The 12,472-nt window shown below is 57.4% G+C and overlaps 1 protein-coding gene across 5 annotated transcripts; it reads right to left on the bottom strand.

The window, feature by feature from the left end:
• Window positions 1-2,172: 2,172 nt before the first annotated feature.
• COPZ2 (COPI coat complex subunit zeta 2) lies at window positions 2,173-11,436 on the bottom strand. Of its 5 annotated transcripts, none has more exons than XR_009400228.1 (10): window positions 11,293-11,436; window positions 10,427-10,495; window positions 8,749-8,800; window positions 8,134-8,225; window positions 7,637-7,692; window positions 6,863-6,940; window positions 5,066-5,117; window positions 4,422-4,460; window positions 3,649-3,785; window positions 2,173-2,511 (listed from the first exon to the last, which is right to left on the bottom strand). XR_009400228.1 is itself a non-coding variant. In XM_059379048.1 (9 exons), exons 1-9 carry the CDS (start codon window positions 11,401-11,403, stop codon window positions 2,464-2,466), a joined length of 633 nt encoding a protein of 210 aa, XP_059235031.1. In that variant the 5' UTR covers window positions 11,404-11,436; the 3' UTR covers window positions 2,173-2,463. The 5 variants fall into 5 exon arrangements, 1 of the variants encoding a protein (XP_059235031.1); XR_009400226.1 differs by having other exon boundaries at window positions 8,749-8,830; XR_009400227.1 differs by having other exon boundaries at window positions 10,427-10,501.
• Window positions 11,437-12,472: the final 1,036 nt, after the last annotated feature.

The following is a 12,472-nucleotide window of genomic DNA, read 5'->3' on the forward strand; positions in this document are numbered from 1 at the left end:
CTCTGCTCCGCGCCCGCCGGCTCCGGCCTGGGGCCGCGCTAATGAGGCCGTCTGCGGGAAAGCCGGTGCCAGCGGGCAGAGCTCTAGGCAGACGGCCAGGCCCGCCGTTCCCGCGGCTCCGCGGGGCTGCGGGCGCTGAGGAGCCCGGAGGCTCAGCGGAGTCTCCGCCTCGGCCCGCAGAGAGCAGGGCCAGCAAACTTGGGATCCCCGGGAAGAACCAGAGCCCTCCATTCCTCGGCTTCCAGTGCCCTCTCCGCGCTATCCTCCCCTCGCTGCTGGCCTGGGTCGGCTGCTTTGCTGCGATCCCCTTCCCCGTAGTCCTTTAGCAGACACCTTTCCAGTCGCCTCTCGGTGTTACAATGCCCTCTCCGTTCATTCCTCTTAACCCAGTACAGTCCCTGCCTGGCCCTAGGTCAGGGGTGCAGGAAAGCCCCCTCTCCCCAGCAGTTCTCCTTCCCCAGGGCGCTTTGCAGAAACGGCTGCACACAATTTAACTTTCACAGCCTCGGTGCGCAACCTCGGTAAAATGGGGGATAGCATCGCTTGGTCCACAGGAATTCAGGGAACCAGTTTGCGTGCAGCGCCGGGCCTTCCCATTCCAGTCTCTGCATAACTGGAATTGCAGGGCCTCCGCAGGCGCCACCGGGTTGCTAGGAAGCGAATTTGCCCCTTCCGACCTTGCGGTCCGATTAGAAGCAGTGGATGGTGCCGGGCACTGGATGAAGCCGCGTATTTGCCAAAGTATTCCTGGAGAACTTCTCGTTTCCCGTCGCTACCCTGGCCCCGAACTCTATAGCAGTTAATTGCATATTCTTTTTTTCCCTGTCGGAGTTGCCTTGTTGCATTATTTCCTGGAATGGGTTATGTACGCAGCGCTTACAATGTATTTGTTTACATAGCTCTATCTTTATCATTTTCTCTAATTACAGAAGTAGTCATACCCATTATAAATAACCAATCTTAGAGAGTTTATAATGTAGGACGTGATAACCCGCAGGGACAGCGTCCATTAAAATCCGAAGCTCGCTGCACTCTTACTGTAGCAGCTGGCAGAAGCTCGTCAGCCCACGCTGGCGCGGAGCTCGCCGGGCGGGTCAAGCGTGCTGGTTGCTAGGGCAACGCCCTGTAATGAGCGTCGGGGGCCTGGGAGGATCTTGGGAACAGGGTTTGGTTCCGCCCTGGAGGCGGAGTTAGTCAGGGGAGTAGGACCCGGAGGGGGCGCGTTTCCTTCCTTTCCCTCCAGGTGGCGCTGTAGGATCGCGGATGCGGTCCTGGGGCGTGACTCCCCGCGGAAAATTGTGCCAGAGAGGGGCGGGAGCGGGGCGGAGCGTGGAAAGGTTATCGAGGGAAATGAGCTGTTCCGGGACCGACCGTTACACAGTCTAGGGGACTGCCGTACAGGGTCGCGGGGATGCGTCGGGGAAAGAAAGGGAGAAACGGGAGCAAGAAGGGGAGTTACATCGCCGAGGAAGTCGCTCCATCCTTCCCGTTTGCCCCTGGCATCCCCTGCCCTTCTCTCCCCTCCCTGCAGACCTCCACTCTTCACCCACACCCTCTGGAACGCACTGGGTGCTCTGGACACACATGCACGGTGGGGCTGGCCCATGCTTCCTCGCCGCCAGTATCAGGCCCAACCATGGCAAGCTCGCAGGGCTCTGGTGCCCAGGACGTCTACTAGCAGAGGAATTCCGTGGCGCCGGCCATGCCAAGAAAAACGGGCGTGCTGTTCCTCAGTTTGTCCAGAGGAAGCCTTCCGCCCTTCCCTTTTGGAAGCTGGGAGTGGAAAAAGTGATTCAATGAATTCCCAGTAGGGTCACCATGTGTGTACCATCTTTTCCTCTCTTCCCCAGAGGTTTGTGCCGCTTAGGAGTACCCTCTTTTGTCTCCTCTTCCCCGAATGTGCGCCATTTCAGCCATTATTACTTTTTTACCATGTCCCGCAATCATACCTAGCCCTTCCCATCACATAGGGGGCCCCGTGGTATCAGTATCACACCCCCTCACGATGATAAATCGTCCCCTTCTCTTGATCCCCTCCCCCAACACGTGACCACAGGGCTAGCCCTGGACACCTTGGTCCTGGGCCTTCTGAAGATGAGCCGCGGACAGTGCAAGAGCCCTCATCAGAACTTACACAACACTTCCCAGGCCAGCAGAGAAGGAGACCATTGGCAGGAGACAAAGCAGGTTTATTAGGGTTCTGGGGCCAGGGATGCCTAAGGTCTGAGTTAAGGCAGCTCAGCTGGTTCTCATGGCCCAAGGGGCAGGCCAGGGCAGTGAGAAGGGGTGAGTCAGTGCTGAAGCCCAATCTTTGCATCTCAGAGTCCCTGGCTAGAGACCTCAGGAGTCAGTTCTGGGAGGGCTTAGGAATACAGAAGGATCTCTCCTGTTCCCTGGGGTCTTTGAGCTTTTGCCAGGATTGCGGAAATGCTCTGGGGGCAGGGAGACCTGAATGCACAGCCTTCATTTCAGTAACGACCATTTAATTTGTTCCTTGGCAGACTGAAGAACCTGGGGGATAGGGAATAAGGTTGAGAGAAAGAAACGGGGGGTGGGGGGTGGATACCAAGTGCCCTAACACGGTAGTGATGCGGAGGTCTACAAGCCCTTCTCTAAGTGTCCCTGCAACATTCCGTCACTAGGTGGCAGCAGCTCATCTGTGGTTGGCTTGAGTGGCGCCAGGCCCGCAAAACAGCAGTCCAAACTGGCTGCAGCCAGCTCCCAGCTCAGGCCCCAGCCTGCCCCACCGGCCACAGTTCCCCAGGCGGCAGCCAGGGGTGTGGCCGCAAGCCTGGTCTCTGCCAGGCCGTGCCACTGGAGCGTCCGCCCACAGTGCCACGTCTAGGCAGAGACTAGGCCCAGGCCGGTCACTGCCTGTGCCCAGACTCCTCAGCAACCCCCTAGCTGTGGCCGGGGCTGGCAGCATGTCCCCAACACCCCACCCCAGCCCGCTGCTGATGTGGCACAGCTGGCCAAAGGGGGCTGGCCCAGTGCTGCCACAGGACACCTGCTTTCAGATGCGTTCATTCTCCAGTTCTGCTGAGGACTTCAACAAATGCATACAACTGTGCACACACAAGGCCCAGATGGTGGGAACCCCAGGTCTGTCCCTCAGATCACCTCTCTGGCCATCAGGCTTCATTGCCCTCAGAAAAAGTCCCAGCCCACGCTGTTATGTCTCTCACTCCTGCACAGTCTCCCTCCTCTCTCAAGGGCTGCCTGGCCCTGGGTTTCTCCAGCTTTTCCCAGCCAGAAACCTAACTTTCCCTTCCTTTCATCTCCCGTTCACTACCTACAACTTCCTTGGTTCTTCCTCAAGAATTCATTTCCCCTTTGGAAAAAACAGGAGCTGGCTTCTCCTAGTAATGCTGTGAAGAGTGTCCTGCCCTTCATGAGAGGCCCAGAGAGGCTGAGTAACTCGCTGTAGGTCACACAGCTTGCAGGCGGCAGGGTGGAACAGACATCCTGGGACAACTCATTCCAGCACCTGTGTTCCTAACTGTTCTGTTCATTGTTCTTCAGCCTCTTTCTGACCTGAAAACTGCCACATGGCTGCCTTCATCCCAGCAAGGTCTAAGGAGGCACGTGGTGGGGGGGAGGGAGAAGCAGGGTGAGCAGCAAGGGTAGGAAAGGAAGTGGGCACCACACCTGGGGCTCCACGCGGGATGGCTTGGGTCGCGGGATGGCTTGGGTCCCGTCCCCTGCCTTAGCTGTCACAGCAGGAGGGAGTTAGTGCACTGAGGCGGGAAGGTCCATAAAAGCAGGATTAGTCTGGGCAGAGAGACCTGTGGGCAGACATAATGGAGGTCAAGCAGTGGGTCTGACAAGCAGGAAGTTTGCACAGCTGGGGAACCAGTCAGGCCACAGGTCCAGGAACCTGCCCCACCCCCAGCTTCACCCCTGCCACACATGCCTCCCAGACTGGACCATGCAGGAGACTGGCAGGGATGGGCTTCCCCACAGCCAGGTCATTCAGGGGCAAAGGGCAAGGTGCAAGTGGTGAGTGGAGACAGTTAGGGGGTCCCTTAACAACTCCAGCAGGAACCCTAAGCAGCATGGGGTGAGAGGTTAGAGAAAAACTATTTGGTATCCTTTCTGGGTTTGGGGGAGCATCAGGTGCCTCGGTCCCCAGAATGTTTTGGGGGACAAGGCACACCAGTCATCAGGGTGGCAGCTCACCCCAGGGTTTCAACCCAACTACGCCAAGCCAGGAGATGAGGCGGGCTGCTGGTGAGGGACCCAGCACTTATGAATCCCCAGTCTGCGCCATGACTCTCCAGGAGACAGCCTGTCACTGTCCCATCCCTTCTCTCCTGCACCCCTGACTTCTCAACCTCGACGGCTCCCCTTGGTCCCTCTGGGAGGCTCTGCTCTCCTCCCTCTAGCCCACTTCCGGCCAAGGCAGATGCAGGGGGCCTTACCTGGGCCACACTCTGTTCGCTCAGGCTGCCGTCATCTGCCTGCAGGGAAGCAGTGTCCGAGGGCGGTCAGCCCAGAGGAGGGGTTCGGGTGAAGCAAGCAAGGTGAAAGAAAGGGGCTTTGGCGGGGGAGTGAGGGGATGCAGTGGGGGGGGAGGGGACCCCGAATACACCTGACTGATGAATGGGAGCCTTGCAGCTGGCCACTTGGAAGCCAGGCCCCTGGGGCCCGTCGCTGGGCGCACAGAGAGCAAAGGCACGAAGGGGAACAAAGGTGGGAGAAAAGGTTTCATCCAGACATGAGAACCCAAACTAGGCAGGGAGGGTCTCTCTGTACCCCTACTCTCCAAACTCAAGGCCAAGTTTGGGGTCTCTTGGAGAATTTCTCCCTTTCCCTACTCTGTACTTCCCACTGGGGAGGATGGTGAGGTACTTGGTGATTCTACAGGGGGAGAGAGGTCACGAGATCTCTTTTCCTAACTGCCACCCCCGCAGGTGTATCGACCCAGTACTTGCTTCTGCTAGAGGAGCTCGGGTTCCTAGTCTCCTGGCCCTGGCATCGCCTACACGAGGAGGACAGGAGGCAGGGAGGGTGGAAAGGGCAGCCCAGCGACACGGGAGTCAGGGACCCGCCAGAAGACTCTTACCCTAAAATTCACTTTCTGGGTCACTTGCTGGGGGTCGCTCTCCAGAATCACGCTACAAGATGAGACAGAAACCAGGATGACAATGACATGACTCCTCCCTCTGCGGACTCTCCCTGCCAGGCACCTCTCCCTCCCTTACTCTCCGGCAGCTGCCCCTTCCAGGTACCTTCCCACCGACATTCCTCAGCTTTGATCCCTCTATGCCTCAAACCTGATGGTCACAAAGCTTTGAAATGGGGTGTCCCTGGTCAAAAGCTTCTAGTCCAGTCTAGAATGATCAGAGCGTCGAAAGCAGAGACTGAAAAGCTCTGAGTTCTTGAAAGTGCCCTTCACCTTCTGGATCTGGGGATGGATGCTGATGCGGCGAAGAGAGGGAGCGCCTGTGGGGACCCCATCCGGTTTCACTAGTATTCTATGCCCTGGGGTCACGCCGCACAGGAGAAGAGGACACTTAAAATCAGAATCTATCTCCCCTTTTGATAGACCCAAGGATCAAGGCTTTTTTTGGCTATCCCGCCGTATTTCGCCACACAGTGGGGGTGCAGGGGAGCTTCTGTGGGTATGAGCAGGGGTGCGGGTGTGAGGGCTGGTCACTGCAGGTGGGACCGCGGTGGGGGATTGACTGGATGGTCCTCTTCACCCCAGGAGGCTCCTCTAGGGCAGATGCTAAGTTTTGCTTTCATGCAAAAAAAAACCTCCCCTGGTCTCAGGGGAGTGACCAGGTCTCTCTTTCAGGCTCCATCACTGGGGCACCCGGCACCCCTTCACCAGAGAGCCTTTCATCCATAAAGACAGGAACATCCCAAGCCAGGGTTCCTGTCCAGGCACTGTCTCAAACGACACTGCCGCCATTTTCCTCAGAGGGAAACTGAGCTCCTCTGGGGGCAGAGACCTGGAGGCACATAAAGCTTACATCTGCCCTTGCACAGGCTCATCCAAGGCCTTCCTTTTGTATTTATAATAGTGTGTGTGTGTGTGTGTGTGTGTATGCACACGTTCCTTAAAGAGGTTCCACAAAATTGTATACACTTCGGGTCCCACCAAGGCTGGTCTTACCCCACTGGCTTTGGGGTTCAGGCAGTTAGCACAAGGCCTTGCCACAACAGGCAGTGGGGGTGGGAAGGAGGAGGGAGGGGGGAAAGAGGGAGAGAGAAGAAAGGGAGGAGAGAGGGAGGAGGGAAGGAGCACGTGGTGCCCCATCTCCCAGAGTGCACTGTGTCGTGGGAAGAGCACAATTTCGGGAACCATGCACCTGGCGTTCGATCTTGGCCCCCTGGCAGCCGAGACCTTAGACAGGTCACTTGAATCACTGGAGGGGTGAGCTTCACCTGCTTTGCCTCATTTCATCCCCACACCTGCTAAGGTTGTCCCCTTAACCCCACTGGAAAGATAAGGAAAGGTCATGCATCTGGTTGATCTAAGTAGGGATGGAGCTCTAAGAGAGGGTGTGTGTGTGTGTGTGTGTGTAGGTAGGTAAGTAGGGAGCTGAATGGAGATCTCCCAGGAAGGGGCAAGGGCCTGTGCTGCCCCTTCCTCCTGGGCACCGGAGATCAAATCATTCCCCCAAACCCTGCCTGTTCAACCACTAGCCATCATTTGACCTACTTTCTGGTTTGCTTGACTTTGGCTCATGCTGAAATCAACCTCCATCCTCATAAGCGGGGTGGGGGAAAGGCGGGAGGGGTTGGCCAGAGAGCCAACAATGTGCTTGGTACCATCTAGAGCTGAGGACCCTCAAAGGCACCTCCCGCTGTGAGTGTCCCGGAGCCGCCCCTCTTCTCCCCGCCCGCTCCTCACCCGCCATCCACAATCTCGTCCAGCACCAAGAAGGCCCCGTCCATGTTCTCCAGCAACCAGCGCTTCTCCACGTTCTTCCTGAAGGCAGACACTCATCCTGGACCTCTCCGTGGCCAGGAGGAGCTGGGTTTCTGCCGAGGTGAGGCAGACCCACCTCTCTCCACCCCTCCCCCTCTCTCCAACCTCCAACAATCACGTGGGAAGGAGAATGTCAAGGGCAGTGAGGGCAGTGCCTATGCAAGGGATTCCCGAGCTTGGGTCCCCGCTTTGCCCCAACCTCCCACACTCCCACACCCCCACATTGACGCTGCACCCACCAAGTGAGCCCTAATGCATTTCATAGCTACGTTAGCTGCCACAGCTGAACTATAGCTAATTGTCTCAACTGTAGACATTTATTTTTGGTTTATCCTCGTTTGGCTTAACCAGACCATGTTCACTGGGACAGATACCAGGTAACTGAATGGGGGTGCAGTGAAAACCATGCTGAGCTTCAAGTCCAAAAAGCTCTGAGTTTGAGTCTCTGTCATGATACAAACAGACTGTAAACCCAGGCAAATCGCCTAACTTCTCTGGACCTCATTTTTTGGCCAGACCCTCATGAGTGAACCACGGTGGTCCAGTAAAGGGCAGGGGCCTTGGAAGAGGCAGCTCTGGCTCCAGTCTTAGTCTTTTGGGGACTTCAGAGGGGGAAACAGAGGAAGGGTCCTGCATCTGTGATGTATCAAGGCCTGCAGGGGAGAGGGGCCTTGGAGGGCAGAGGACCTCACTCACCTTAACACGTGGCTCAGGGACTCAAACAGACAGGTGAGAACGGACATAAGCATCAGCTGAGCATAGGTGGACAGGGGAAGAGGAAAAGAGAACTTGAGGTCGAGAAGGCCCAAAGGAGCATTTGACGCCTACACAGGTAGGCGTCAAATGCTCTTCCCTTTTCAAAGAAAACAGGGCTGGAGACTGACTGCAGCTTGACCCCAGGATGCCTCCCCATGCATGGGCTGAGAAGCACTGGGGTGCCCCACTGTGGGACATTAATTGTATCCTTCCCTGGTGATATACAAGGAAGAAACCAAGGCTCCTGCCCAGGACTTCATTTCTGGTCCCCAAGGAACCAAGAGACATCATCATATGTCCCATCCCACAAAGAATCACTCTGGCTGCTCCCCAGCGCCCAAAGCCTAGAAAGAGGGGTACCCACGATAACCCAGATACTACCCCAGAATCTAAGCTACGGGCAGACCCTCTTTGTCACCCCAACCTCCTGAATTCACCTCATTCTCGTGAGAGGAGCCCACCACATACAGGAAGAGATCAATGCTGTTCTTGTAGACGATGGTCATGCCCCCGAAAAATGCAATCTCACCTAGAAATGGAAGGGGCTTTCAGGTGTGGCCCCCTCTGCCGGGCCCCTCCTCCTGATCTCCAGCTCTGCTTCTCTCCCCCACCTTGTCCCTCTTCACTTTACAAGGAACCCTTGAAAAGACTAGCACTAGAGACACCCCCATTAGACTACTCTGTGTCTAGTGACTGTCTCATGTGGAGAAGCTAACAAATCCTGTGCAGGGTCAACCTTTGGTCCCCCTCCCACCATGTCCTTGTCCAGGCAATTCCTTGTCCAGGCTGGTGGGGGACACACAATGCAGTAATGCAGTTGGCCTCTTCTGCTGAAAGAGAGTTCTAGGTGGGTTTGGGAGGTGGGACAGGGGGTGAGAGAGAAAGATGGGGAGTGAAGGCGTCCCAGAGGAAAGGAGAGGAGAAGAAGTTGGGAGGGAAAGGAAGCAAAGGGGATTGTGGGTACGAGTGGCCAACAGGGACATATGTGTCCAGATGGCGAGGACGGCGATGTGCATTGGAGAGTTTTGGACAAGGAAGAGGCGGACACTTACTGTCAGTCCGGCTGGTCTTGTTGAAGACATTTTTCTCGAAGGCCATCTGCTCCTTCAAGGAGGGGAATGTATCATCATAATACTATGAGAAAGGGAAGGGGAAGGGGTGATCGCTTTTCCACAGAGCCTGGCTCCTCCCTGGGTGGGAGGCGCCGGGCCAAGCACAGACCTGTCCCCTGCTTGTTGCCCTTTAGGCCTGTGTGCTCACTCTTTCCCCATAAACACACATTTTAAGTGAAGAAAGTCATCAAAAGTCGAGGAATTTTAATTCCTGCTTTTGGAGTCCTCTCCTGATTTCCTGGTGGTTTTTGTACATTTGGCAGATGTCCATGAGCTAAGGACGAGGGTGCTCAGTGGGTCACCCTTGCTACAGGAACCCAAGTCTACAGGAAAGAGGGCAGAGCCGGGGGTCCCTTATCCCAACAGTAACAACAGCGGCTCCTTTTATCCCCATTATACTGATGATCTCTTCCTCCTATTATCCCCATTATACTGATGAGGATGAGAAGGCGTGAAGCAGTCAGGTAACTTCCCCGACATCTCACAGTAGTAAGGGGCACAGCCAAGGATTGTCTGACCTCAGACAGGGTTGTGGTGATGAAGACTATATGGCTAAGGGAAAGTTCTAGGCTCACACCACCTAACTAGATGGATGCTTTGGGGTTGATGAGCCTCTTTCTCTGACTCAGTATCTTCAACTGAACATGGATGGGTCCTGCTGAGCAGAAGCCCTGGAGCCTTGGGCATGGCTGATCTGCGTCTGATATCTGCTGGAGGAGAGTGTGACGGGCTCAGCTTCCAATTTTCCGGATGTGGGTTTTGCCACTCAGTACCCCATCTGCAGGCAAATCAGTGGCCTCCCTGCGGGCCCGCTGCTGTGTGAACAAGCTCATTTGGATATCAGCAAGACAAAAAGTTTCAGTCCCCCAAAAACCAACAAGCCTAGAATGCATTTCATAGCTCATTTAGATGCCAGAGTCCTACTGTAGTTAATTGTGTCGGCGATAGACATTTCTTTCTGATTATTCTAGTCTGGTTTACCCAGGCCACGTGGGACAGACGACACCAGACACCTGAAGAGTTGGTACAGTGAAAATCATGCTCCTGAGCTTCAAGCTGACATACCTGAGTCCAGATCCGTGTTTTGATAGTAACACTTGTGGCCTCAGGCAACTCAGCTAGCTTCTCTATACCGTTTCTTTCATTTGTGAAGGGAGACAGTTGGATCATATAGTCTCTAAGATCTTATCTGGTTCTAAATTCTCAGACTCCTCAGACTAAATCCTGAGTGGTTTCCCAAACCGTAGAAGATAGGTGCAGGTTGCTTATATAGAATGTGGGGACTAAGGCTCCTGGGTCCCAAGCCTGACACTCCCCTGACCCCTCCGGAGGTCCCTTCTGGGCCCAAGATCCGGGGCAGTGGAAAGACTGATGAGAAGACATTTCTGGGAATGTGAGTAGAAACAGAGGGGCTACACTCCCCTTGCCAGGAGCCAGCCATGGGACAAGGCAGGAGGATGGACAGAATGACCTTTAGAGAGGTCTAAGCTGAGTTGCTCTGAGTCACAGAGCCCACAGTGGGGTCTCCCGTGAGACAAGAGAGTCACCTGAGTGGGGACTTCTGTTCTTGGGACTGTAGCAGTGTCCTCAGGGCTTTCCGGTGAGGGTGGGAGCTTACCTTGGCCAGGAGGCGGTGTCCGTCATTATCTAGTATGAAAACAGCCTTGACGGTGTAGAGGGAAGGTTCCTGCAACTGACACCAGGGGAGAGCTCCATTGGCTCCTGACTAAAGGCAGACACCCTGCCATTGGCTCTATGGCATGTACTGGCCCCAGGAGGTCATCCTCAGGGTCCAGCGACCCCAAAGGTCCACAGCTGGTTCTGGCCCAACCCTGTGCTGTGCGGGCCAACTCCGGTGCCTGCTCCACTCCCAGGCAGATGTTGCACTGCAGGCCCCGGGTGGGCACTGTGCCCATTGGGTGCAGAAGGTCCGTCCGGGCCCAAGTTCTGTCATGCACTGACTGCTCCAGAGCCCGAGTCGGAGTGTATCACAGAACCTGGGCCGGGGGGACAGCGGCGCTGAGCCTCCTCCTTCCAGCGGCCCCTGGGCCGAGGCTGGACCCGCGCTCTCAGCGCGCCCCCAGCCCCCTGGCCCCGGGGAGAGGGTGCTCCAGAAGCCCCGCACGTCAGCCCACCTTCCCCTGGGAGCTCGAGTCCCGGCGGCCCCGCCACTCCTCACCCCTACCAGCGGAACCCCGGTCCACCCCCCCCCCCCCACCCGAGCCGTGCCCATCACCGCTTCGAACTGATCTAGAACTTCAGTCCCACGCGCACTCGGGCCCGGCCTCCTCGCGGGTCCGCGCCCGGAGAACTTTTTCTCCCCTGCCCTGGCCCCGGACCCCCTCCCCGGGCGGTCGGCGAGGGCCCCAAGTTCCCGGGCGCCGGCGAGCGAGTCGTGAGTTGGCGGCCCGCCCCCCCCAAACCCCTCCGCTCCCGCAGTCCGGCTCCCGCCGCCCGGGACCCCGGCGCCCTCCCGCTCCGTACCCGCAGCCCCGCCGGCTCCCCGGCTCGGCCGGGCGGCGCCGGGCCCCCGGCCTGGGCCGCAGCGGCCCCCTCCCCCGGGTGCGGACGTGGCCAGGCCTCCGGCCGCTGCATTCCGCCCGCCGCCTCGCGCTGACAGCGCCGCCCGCCGCCCCGCCTCCGCCCGCCGGGCCGGCCCGCCCTGCCCGCCGGGCCGCCCCCCGGGGGCCGCCGCCCGGGGCGCGGCCGCGGCCGCGGGCCGGGCGGCCCCCCCCCCCCCCCCGCCCCGCCGTGCGTGTCTTCCCTTCTCCCGGTGGCCCCTTCCTGCCTCTCGCCCTCCCCGCCCTCGCTTCCCGCCCACTCCGCCCTGCGCCCCGCAGACCGGCTCTCCTTCCCCCGCTGCTCCTTCCCCTCTCGCCTTCTCCACGGTTCCACCAAGTCCCGAGCTCTCCGAATCCTGAATCCTCTCGCTGTCCCGGGACCGGCCCTGCTTTACCCTGACACCTCCCCGCCCCCGGGGCCGGTGCGTTTGGTTTGCTGCGGGGTCCGCAGGCTGTCCTGGGGCCAGCAGGGACCGCACGCCAAGCCCAGTTTTGCCTCTTGACTCCTGGGTAGATTTCTCGGGGACAAAATATCTCTCGCCATCCCTCGGGTCTCAGAGACCGGTTTGGGGAGTGAGAGCAGACAAGAACAGTTCTGGGGAGACCCCTCTGGGCAAAAAAGTTCCTCCCCTGCTCAGGAAGCGAGCCATGGCCCAGAGACAGCTCTGTGTCCCAAGACACAGAGAGGACAATCTGGGGCAGGGCAGATGCCCAGCAGCACAAAGGCCTCATGGCTTCTTTGGTCGAAGTCTACCCGAGTCCACACTTCCATTTCAAGAGACCCCCGCATTTTTAAAAAGTATTTTATTATTTATTTGACAGAGAGAGACAGCCAGAGAGGGAACACAAACATGGGGGAGAGAGAGAGGGAGAAGTATGGAGCCCCATGCGGGGCTAGATCTCAGGACCCTGGGATCATGACCTGAGCCTAAGGCACACACTTAAGGACTGAACCACCCAGGTATCTCTCATTTCAGGAGACTTTCTAAGGCCAGTGGGAGATTCTAACTGGGAAGGTACAAAGTGAACCGGGACTTACCCGTTTGCCCATAACAACACCAGGAGTGTATTTTGCATTTAAACGGTTACAGTCATTAGTTAAT

The sequence above is a fragment of the Mustela nigripes genome, chromosome 16, assembly GCF_022355385.1.
Source record: "Mustela nigripes isolate SB6536 chromosome 16, MUSNIG.SB6536, whole genome shotgun sequence".
In the NCBI taxonomy this organism is placed as follows: Eukaryota; Metazoa; Chordata; class Mammalia; order Carnivora; family Mustelidae; genus Mustela; species Mustela nigripes.